This window comes from Hyla sarda, chromosome 7, assembly GCF_029499605.1.
Source record: "Hyla sarda isolate aHylSar1 chromosome 7, aHylSar1.hap1, whole genome shotgun sequence".
Classification (NCBI taxonomy): domain Eukaryota; kingdom Metazoa; phylum Chordata; class Amphibia; order Anura; family Hylidae; genus Hyla; species Hyla sarda.
In genome coordinates, this window is record NC_079195.1 from 225,463,159 (window position 1) to 225,474,850 (window position 11,692).

General features: G+C 38.4%; 1 protein-coding gene across 5 annotated transcripts in view; it reads right to left on the reverse strand.

The window, feature by feature from the left end:
- The window catches only part of PATJ (PATJ crumbs cell polarity complex component), a 292,499-nt gene that overhangs the window by 50,214 nt on the left and 230,593 nt on the right, over positions 1-11,692 (reverse strand). For all 5 annotated transcript variants that reach the window (XM_056532909.1, XM_056532907.1, XM_056532910.1 and 2 more), the window contains 3 exons: positions 6,337-6,429; positions 691-756; positions 335-452 (listed from right to left, as the gene is read on the reverse strand). In XM_056532909.1, coding sequence (XP_056388884.1) covers positions 335-452; positions 691-756; positions 6,337-6,429 — 277 coding nt within the window. The remainder of the gene's footprint in view (positions 1-334; positions 453-690; positions 757-6,336; positions 6,430-11,692) is intronic.

Below are 11,692 nucleotides of genomic sequence, written 5' to 3' on the forward strand. Positions count from 1 at the left end.
TGAAACAGTGGACGTCAAGCTGCGGCAAAACTACAACTCCCAGCATGCCCGGACAGCCGTTGGCTGTCCGGGCATGCTGGGAGTTGTAGTTTTGCCACATCTAGAGGGTCTCCACAAATTGGAAACCACTGTTCCTAACGCTGTACCGGATAAAAAAAAAAGATTGAGAATGGAAAATATGAGTAATTTGGGACAGACTGGTTACTATGGATCAGCTGTGGTTGTTTGGCAGTTTATCCATAGCAACCAGACCCTAATATCTTGAACCTGAGCCGTTGCTAAGGGCGACACCAGTGATTTTAATATATCTGCTGCCTTGTGGTTTGCGTCTTACGGTTGCTGGAGATCTCTGGTTCCGGTACGATGTATGGCGCAGCTGGTGCGAGGGCGATATCCTGGGGACCGTACGGGATCTTGGCGCTGGGTTTGGTCTGTTTCAGCTGGCTGACCAACTAGAGAAAGAAGAGGGGTCAGGGAACAGACAAGAAGAGACGTCAAGTATATACTGCGGAAGATCAGCAGCACAAATACATTGTATCACGTCCGTATCAGATACGTTTATCTTCTTCACTGTATCACATACGAACCACAAATGAAATAAATGAAGCAAAATCCCTGTAGAATGAAAGCGTTCTAAAACTTCTGTACTATTATCCACCATGGTATCGGTGGGACAGATCAATCTCGTACCTTGTCCAGGACATTCTGCTCCTCCTCCGGCTGCAACGTCGGCTCGCTGAAACTCACTTTACTTTCCTGTAAAACGAAACAGGAGACTATTCTATCTGTATACTAAACGTTGCCATCACTCATCTACAAGACTGTTCCCTATGTACAAGAATATAACTACTATAATACTGCCCCTATATACAAGAATACAACTACTATAATACTGCTCCTATATACAAGAATATAACTACTATAATACTGCTCCTATATACAAGAATATAACTACTATAATACTACCCCTATATACAAGAATATAACTACTATAATACTGCTCCTATATACAAGAATATAACTACTATAATACTGCTCCTATATACAAGAATATAACTACTATAATACTGCCTCCTATATACAAGAATATAACTACTATAATACTGCTCCTATGTACAAGAATATAACTACTATAATACTGCCCCTATATACAAGAATATAACTACTATAATAATGTCTCCTATATAAAAGAATATAACTACTATAATACTACTCCTATACACAAGAATATAACTACTGTAATACTGTCTCCTATATAAAAGAATATAACTACTATAATACTGTCTCCTATATACAAGGATATAACTACTATAATACTACTCCTATATACAAGAATATAACTACTATAATACTGTCTCCTATATAAAAGAATATAACTACTATAATACTGCCTCCTATATACAAGAATATAACTACTATAATACTGCTCCTATATACAAGAATATAACTACTATAATACTGCTCCTATATACAAGAATATAACTACTATAATACTGCTCCTATATACAAGAATATAACTACTATAATACTGCTCCTATATACAAGAATATAACTACTATAATACTGCACCTATATACAAGAATATAACTACTATAATACTGTCTCCTATATAAAAGAATATAACTACTATAATACTACTCCTATATACAAGAATATAACTACTATAATACTGCTCTTATATACAAGAATATAACTACTATAATACTACTCCTATATACAAGAATATAACTACTATAATACTGCCTCCTATATACAAGAATATAACTACTATAATACTGCTCCCATATACAAGAATATAACTACTATAATACTGCTCTTATATACAAGAATATATCTACTATAATACTGCCTCCTATATACAAGAATATAACTACTATAATACTGCCTCCTATATACAAGAATATAACTACTATAATACTGCCTCCTATATACAAGAATATAACTACTATAATACTGCCCCCTATATACAGGAATATAACTACTATAATACTGCATCCTATATACAAGAATATAACTACTATAATACTGCTCCTATATACAAGAATATAACTACTATAATACTGCCCCCTATATACAAGACTATAACTACTATAATACTGCTCCTATATACAAGAATATAACTACTATAATACTGCTCCTATATACAAGACTATAACTACTATAATACTGCTCCTATATACAAGAATATAACTACTATAATACTGCTCCTATATACAAGAATATAACTACTATAATACTGCTCCTATGTACAAGAATATAACTACTATACTACTGCTCCTATATACAAGAATATAACTACTATAATACAGTCTCCTATATACAAGAATATAACTACTATAATACTGCTCCTATATACAAGAACATAACTACTATAATACTGCTCCTATATACAAGAATATAACTACTATAATACTGCCCCTATATACAACAATATAACTACTATAATACTTCTCCTATATACAACAAGATAACTACTATAATACTTCTCCTATATACAACAATATAACTACTATAATACTGCTCCTATATACAAGAATATAACTACTATAATACTGCTCCTATATACAAGAATATAACTACTATAATACTGCTCCTATATACAAGAATATAACTACTATAATACTGCTCCTATATACAAGAATATAACTACTATAATACTGCCTCCTATATACAAGAATATAACTATTATAATACTGCCTCCTATATACAAGAATATAACTACTATAATACTGCCTCCTATATACAAGAATATAACTACTATAATACTGCCTCCTATATACAAGAATATAACTACTATAATACTTCTCCTATATACAACAATATAACTACTATAATACTGTCTCCTATGTACAAGAATATAACTACTATAATACTGCTCCTATATACAAGAATATAACTACTATAATACTGCTCCTATATACAAGAATATAACTACTATAATACTGCCTCCTATATACAAGAATATAACTACTATAATACTGCTCCTATATAAAAGAATATAACTACTATAATACTGCTACTATATACAAGGATATAACTACTATAATACTGCTTCTTCATACAAGAATATAACTACTATAATACTGCTCCTATATACAAGAATATAACTACTATAATACTACCTCCTATATACAAGAATATAACTACTATAATACTGCTCCTATATACAAGAATATAACTACTATAATACTTCTATATACAAGAATATAACTACTATAATGCTGCTCCTATATACAAGAATATAACTACTATAATACTGCTCCCTATTTACAAGAATATAACTACTATAATACTGCTCCTATATACAAGAACATAACTACTATAATACTGCTCCTATATACAAGAATATAACTACTATAATACTGCTCCTATATACAAGAATATAACTACTATAATACTGCTCCTATATACAAGAATATAACTACTATAATACTGCTCCTATATACAAGAATATAACTACTATAATACTGCCTCCTATATACAAGAATATAACTACTATAATACTGCCTCCTATATACAAGAATATAACTACTATAATACTGCTCCTATATACAAGAATATAACTACTATAATACTGCCCCCTATATACAAGAATATAACTACTATAATACTGCCCCTATATACAAGAATATAACTACTATAATACTGTTCCTATATACAAGAATATAACTACAATAATACTACTCCTATATACAAGAATATAACTACTATAATACTGCTCCTATATACAAGAATATAACTACTATAATACTGCCTCCCAATGAGGATGGTGAGATTGCAGACTATTCTATCTGCTAATCCTTTTCTCCAGAAGTTCTGCCATTCCTGCAGTGCTCGGCTCTACACATCACCGCTATCTCTGGTTACTAGTCTCCCGTCCTGTTTGGCTTCTATAATGGTTTCATACCGAGCTGAACTCTTCTACAGCGGTGATTTATCCGTCGAGTGTGGACACATAGATCAAAATGAGCTTCAATCGGTCAACAAATCACTCCTGACTGCCGCTGATGACTTTATCAGCTCTACCGCCATCCGGAGACAGTGACGGGTCCTGGAGGGGAGGCCGCAGTCCTGGTCTTTTTGATGCAATGCATTGCTCTCACTTTGCACATTTCCAGGTGCTTAAAATTCGGCAACCAATCCTAATGCTCTAAGTCAGTGTTTTCCAACCAGGGTGCCTCCAGCTGTTGCAAAACTTCAACTCCCAGCATGCCCGGACAGCCAAAGGCTGTCCCGGCATGCTGGGAGTTGAAGTTTTGCAACAGCTGGAGGCACCCTGGTTGGGAAACACTGATTTAAAGTATATCTGTCTGAATTAGACTTCTGATGCCAGGATACCTTGAAACAACTAGAATGTAGATTTGGTCACCATCCCTTGAAATAGTCTTGTCCTGTAGATTTGGTCACTGTCCCTTGAATGTAGATTTGGTCACTGACCCTTGTATGTAGATTTGGTCACTGTCTCATGAATTTTAATTTGGAGTGAATGGGAAAAAGGAGGGAATTGGGTGGAGCGCTTCTGCTGGAAATGACGGGACCCGGAACGCCACGATAGCACAGGACGATGTGTATTAAAATATTTCGGACAACGCGTTTCGGCGCAGGCATGCGCCTTCCTCAGGTACACAAAACAATCAAGTTGGTGCGTCCTGGGGTGTGTGGCTGTGCTATTGGCAGCAATAGCACAGCCACCCACCCCAGGACGCACCAACTTGATTGTTTTGTGGACCTGAGGAAGGCGCGTGCCTGCGCCGAAACGCGTTGTCCGAAATCTTTTAATAAACATTGTCCTTTGCTATCGTGGCGTTCCGAGTCCTGTCATTTCCAGCAGAGGCGCTCCACCCAATTCCCTCCTTTTTCAAATTCACTCCCCTTCTATTTTTCCGTACCCCTGTGGGTACGGAAATAGGGAAAGTGAGCCGCATACTGCACATAACACTAGACGGTGGGTTTCATTAGCTTTTTCCTAAACAGCACTCCAGAGAGCGCCCCTTCCCCCCCCCCCCCCCCCCCCCCCCCGCTTTTTCTTTGAATTTGGTCACTGTCCCTTGAAATAGTCCTGTCCTGTAGATTTGGTCACTGTCCTTTGTATGTAGATTTGGTCAATGTCCCTTGAAATAGTCCTGTCCTGTAGATTTGGTCACTGTCCTTGAAATAGTCCTGCCCTGTAGATTTGATCACTGTCCCTTGAATTTAGATTTAGTCACGATGCTTTGAAATAATCCTGTCCTGTAGATTTTGCCACTGTCCCTTGAATTTAGATTTGGTCACTGTTCCTTGAAATAGTCCTGTCCTGTAGATTTGGTCACTGTCCCTTGTATGTAGATTTGGTCACTGTCTCATGAATATTGATTTGGTCCCTGACCCTTGAAACAGTGCTTCCTTAGGTGTGAAGACTAGCGTAGATGTATAGATGAATAGTGTTGTCCTGTAGATTTGGTCACTGTCCCCTGAATGTAGATTTGTAACTTTGCAACAGCTGGAGGCACATTGTTTGGGAAACACTGTACTATGAACCTTCGCAAAAAGTATTGATTAAAAATCTTTCACCGTTTTATGTTTTCAGCTCTTACGCAGACCTATGAGTTTCCTTGGTAACAGACTACAAACGATCCCTGTGTAGTTGTACTCTGCAGCTATACGTTGATATTCCTTCTCGGTAACGATCAGTAGTTTATTTGCAATAACTTAATAACCCCCTGGAGGGATGGGTCAAGGACGCTCTCCTCAGCTGAGCATGCATGTGATCTGAATGGGGGCAATGGAGAAAGCAGCTACCAGACTTCTTTTGCAGCATCTTATCTCCTGAAGAACAAAAGGATCAGGAAATCCAATATGTCGGATACGTCTCAAATATTGTCAGGGAGGAGACAGGAGGCCGCTATACACATTAGATCAGAGGTCTCCATATGGTGCATCTCCAGCTGTTGCAAAACTACAACTCCCAGCATGCCCAGAAGGTCCACCGTTTGGAGGCCACTGCATTAGATGGTTGCCCGGTCCTGGACGACCCTTATCTAATGCATCGGACCATCAGGACTGGTGCAAGGATTTTTGCCACCCTAGGAAAAAGCTAATTTTATCGCCCCCTTGACACATACCACCTTACTACTGGGGTGACACATTGTAACAAACCTCCTCCTCATTTAAATACCTTTCTACTAGGATGACAGTTTAGAGGCTGTCAAGACCTGGAGAAATAACTCTCTTGCGGAGGGCAGAACGGCGCCCCCCATCAAGAGGGCGCTCTAGGCAGCTGCCTATTTTGCCTATAGGTGGAGCCGGCCCTGCGGACCATCTTCAGTGTTACTATAGCACAGGATACATTGAACTCACTGTGGACTTTATCTCGGGGTCTGTAAAGTTTTTCATGAACTCATTTAGGTTGGCGTCTTCTGTCCTGCTGGAGACGGTGACGCCGGGCAGATCCTAGGAGAGAGAGAAAGACAGCGTTAGTCAGCGACTAGTCACTGAAAATACAGCATCGCCTGGAAAAGACGGATTAAAGGGGTTATCCAGGAAAAAACTTATATATATAAATCAACTGGCTCCAGAAAGTTAAACAGATTTGTAAATTACTTCTATTAAAAAATGTTTATTTCTTCAGTACTTATGAGCTGCTGGAGTTGAGTTGTTCTTTTCTGTCTAAGTGCTCTCTGATGACACGTGTCTCGGGAAACGCCCAGTTTAGAAACAAATCCCCATAGCAAACCTCTTCTACTCTGTGCAGTTCCCGAGACAAGCAGAGATGTCAGCAGAGAGCACTGTTGTCAGACAGAAAAGAACAACTCAACTTCAGCAGCTGATAATTATTGAAAGGATTAAGATTTTTTTAATAGAAGTAATTTAAAAATCTGTTTAACTTTCTGGAGCCAGTTGAGATATATATATATATATATATATATATATATATATATATATATATATATATATATATATATATAAGTTTTTACCTGGAATACCCCTTTAAGAATCACATGGTTCAAGTGTTTGTAATTCTGTCTGCCTGCGGTCACCACTAGGTGGTGCTGCAGGCAATGTCAATAACTGTGTCATAAAGTAGTTCAAAGGAAAAATGTCATACAAAAAAACGTATATCCCCTACCTGAAGCTCTCCTGTACGCAATCTCCTGTACGGAGCCCCGACTCTCCCCTAGAGCGATTGCGGACCTCCAGATGTTGCAAAACTACAACTCCCAGCATGCCTGGACAGCCTTAGGAAAGTGTTTACCACACAGTGTGCCCCCAGCTGTTGCTAAACTACAACTCCCAGCATGCCTGGACAGCCTTAGGAAAGTGTTTACCACACAGTGTGGCCCCAGCTGTTGCTAAACTACAACACCAAGCATGCCCGGACAGCCGTTGGCTGTCCGGGCATGCTGGGAGTTGTAGTTTTGCAACATCTGGAGGGCCACAGATTGAAGACCACTGGTGTAGCGGGATAAGTTTTTTTGTATGAGACTTCTTTAATGCGGCCCCCTGTTATCCTGACCCTCATAGCAGTCGCTTATTCTGCTATTCCGTGGGAATATTCCGCTCAAAAATTCAATTTCAAAAATGTATTTCAACGGAACTCTGCTGCACTGTGCACACGGCGGTATTTTTGCTGTAGATGTTTCCGCAGCAGAAATCCTGATTCTGGCGTCCGCAGAAAGAATACACGTCTATTCCTTCTGCCGATCCCGCTCGGAAATGCATTTCTGTCTATCAAACGGCGCATTTTTTGAGCAGTTCTAGCGCACGCCAGATCATTCAAATGTGCGGAATGTCCGGCCATGTTATCCGGGTGGACATTCCGCATGAAATTGGCTAAATAAAGATTGCCTTACAGCGGAGGGTTTACTTTTTGGATAGAATGGGGGTCACATTCAGAACTCAAAAATTGTGCGTTTCGCGCCAAAGGTTACAGCAGATATTAACAGTGTTTAACATGAGAATTATCCAAGGTTTACGCTAGTCACAACAATTTTGCTAGTGGGCGTGGCTATGTAAATTTCAAGTTTTACATGATATTTTCAAGGGGGTGAAAGTCCATTTTACATAAAAAAAATTCACACCACCTTTTTGGTTGTAGTTTTTTTTTTTTTTTTTCCCTTTACTTTTTTTTGGGGGAAAGGGTGTTATTTAATCATTTATTGAAAAATAAAAAATTATTATTGTAAAATGTTATTAAAAATTTTTTTTTTTTTTTTTTTTAAATGGTCACTGCACCTGATCTCACATTTAAAAGGGCTATTCAGGAAAAAACTTTTTTTTATATATCAACTGGCTCCAGAAAGTTAAACAGATTTGTAAATTACTTCTATTAAAAAAATCTTAATCCTTTCAGTACTTATGAGCTTCTGAACTTAAGGTTGTTCTTTTCTGTCTAAGTGCTCTCTGATGACACCTGTCTCGGGAACTGCACAGAGTAGAAGAGGTTTGCTATGGGGATTTGCTTCTAAACCGGGCGGTTCCCAAAACACGTGTCATCAGAGAGCACTTAGACAGAAAAGAACAACCTTAACTTCAGAAGCTCATAAGTACTGAAAGGATTTTTTTAATAGAAGTCATTTACAAATCTGTTTAACTTTCTGGAGCCAGTTGATATATATAAGTTTTTTTTACTGGATTACCCTTTTAAGCCATATAAATATTTTATTTATACAGTTATCGCTTGTCTGGGCACTAGTAATCATGGAATATTACGAGAGATGGTTCCACCAGAATTTTCCGGGATGGAAAATTTGGCACCAAGATCGGCAATTTTGGCGCGCAAAAATGCAAAATGGTGCCAAATTTGTCTATTTTTTGCGCAAAAAATAAAAATAAAGTGGTATGAAAATGAACTTACACGTATTTTCATATTTTAATGCAGTCCAAGAGACCTTTAAAGGGGTACTCCGATGGAAAACTTATTTTTTTTAAACAACTGGTGCCAGAAAGTTAAACAGATTTGTAAATTACTTCTATTAAAAATCTTAATCCTTCCAGTACTTATTAGCTGCTGAATACTACAGAGGAAATTATTTTCTTTTTGGAACACAGAGCTCTCTGCTGACATCATGACCACAGTGCTCTCTGCTGACCTCTGCTGTCCATTATAAGAACTGTCCAGAGTAGAAGAAAATCCCCATAGCAAACATATGCTGCTCTGGACAGTTCCTAAAATGCACAGAGATGTCAGCAGAGAGCACTGTGCTCACGATGTCAGCAGAGAGCTCTGTGTTGCAAAAAGAAAATAATTTCCTCTGTAGTATTCAGCAGCTAATAAGTACTGGAAGGATTAGGATTTTTTAATAGAAGTAATTTACTAGTCTGTTTAACTTTCTGGCACCAGGTGATGAAAAAAAAAAAAGTTTTCCACCGGAGTACCCCTTTAAAAATGTGAGGAGAATTAAAAAAAGGTGTAATTCTTATCACTGTAAGGCTGCATTCACACCACGTTTTTTACAATAAAGTTCCCATAAACGTTTTCAATTTGAAAACCGTACGGAACCGTATTAAAAACCGTATGCATTGACTCTCCATTTAAAACCGTATGCTAAAAGATGCATCAGGTTGTGTCCGTTTTGCTTCCTGTACGTTTTTTTCAGTTTTCTTTCCCGTACCCAAAACCGTAGTCTACCACAGTTTTTGGTTCGGGTGAAAAACCGTATTAAACCGTATAAGTTTTTTTTATCATGGTAGTCAATGGGAACCGTACAGAACTGTATGTGTGTGCGTACGGTTCCATCTGGTTTGCACCATACGGTTTTTGACTTTGCACAGGTTTTTTTTTTTTGAATCTCAATCAAACAAGTGAAACTTTATTCATAATGGAGTGAAAAGTTAAAAACGGATACTTTTCTTCTTTTCTTTAAAAACGGATGCAACCGGACATCATTTTTCAAACCGTATATGGGTTGATATTTGTACACATGTTTTGATACAGTTTAGTCCGGTTTTGAGGAATCAGTTTTTCATCAAAAAACCTGATACGGGAACCGTGTTGCAAAAACGTGGTGTGAATGTAGCCTGACAGAAATTACAGTAGTTTTTGAATATCTCCCCCCAATGTTCTTAGATTTAGGATCCCACTATAAGGCTATGTTCACACAGCAGAATTTTCGGGGGGAAAAAAATCCTCTTGGAAATCCCATTGCAGCACAGTCCCATTGATTGTAATGGGATTCTGCTGCACATTGCGGAATTTCAGAGGTGGAAACATCTGCTGCGGGAATTCCCATTCCGGCCTCCGCAGAAAGAATTAAAAAATCTATTATTTCAGAGGAATACGCTCGGAAACGCAATGCCGTCTATGGAGACGGCGCATTTTCCAAGCGGCCCTAGAACCGTCTGTCTGCAGAACGTCTAAGAAATTATCTGAAATTCTGTTGTGTGAACACAGCCTTAGTCACCCCGAATGACAAAAGTGGAAAATGTGAATGTGTTTCGGCCCTGCCGCCCTCCCACATGACTAGAATGGCGCTTCTAGACGCGCCAATGTTAACAGTATAAAGAACAAACATTTTGTGAGCTTCTCCGTACAGATATCTAGAATGTTCCGACCCGTCCTTAACATGGAAACTAAAAGCAAAAGTATGAATAATAAGGAGGCGCACGGAGCGTGTAAGTGCTTTCAAGAGCTTTTATCTATTATATATTCATCGCGTCTACATTATATCTGACAAATCGGGACAAACTTTATTATCCAAGGTAACAAAACAACATATTCACCTGAAGTGCTGATACAAATGTAACATTCTGACAGTGTTTCCCAACCAGAGTGCCTCCAGCTGTTGCAAAACTACAACTCCCAGCATGCCCCGAAAGCCTGAAACCAGTGTTTCCCAACCAGTGTGCCTCCAGCTGTTGCAAAACTACAACTCACAGCATGCCCGGACAGCCTAAAACCAGTGTTTCCCATCCAGTGTGCCTCCAGCTGTTGCAAAACTACAACTCCAAGCATGCCCGGACAGCCTTAAACCAGTGTTTCCCATTCAGTGTGCCTCCAGCTGTTGCAAAACTACAACTCCCAGCATGCCCGGACAGCCAGGGCTGATCCCTTTTTTTTTTTTTTTTCTTAACAGTACACAAAAATTTTTTTTTTGAAAAAAAGAATATTCGTCATTACGAATATATAGCGCTATATTCTAAATATTTGCGAAATCGCGAAGTGCTGATATTCGTGGTCAAAATTAGCATTTCGATTATTCGCGCTCAACTAATACCTATGTGTAAACATGTTTGGAAATTGAAAAAAAAAAAAAAGGGTTATAACTAAATAAGGACACGTTCCGAGACTGGGAAAGCTGGGCTATAGCTAAGTGACAATACATTTCAAGACTGGGAAAGCTGGGTTATAGCTCACCGATGATACATTCTGAGCATTTTGCTAAGCCTAGATAAGTGGTAATATGTTTAGAGACTGCAGATGAGCTCACAGCTCTGAGATATGTTTGGAGATTGGGAAAGCTGGGTTACAGCTGATGTTAAGTTCTGAGACTGATGCTCAGACTGGGAAAGCTGGGTTATAGATAATAAATACTATAGTTTTCGGGTCCTTTAATAGGTTTTTCTCGACTTGTTAATTAGAAATAATGTTTCCAAACCAGGTGTGCCTCCCAAGCTGTTGTCAAAACTACAATTCCCAGCAAGCCCGGACAGCCGTTGGCTGTCCTGGTCATGCTTGGGAGTTGTAGTTTTGCAACAGCTGGGAGGCACCCTGGTT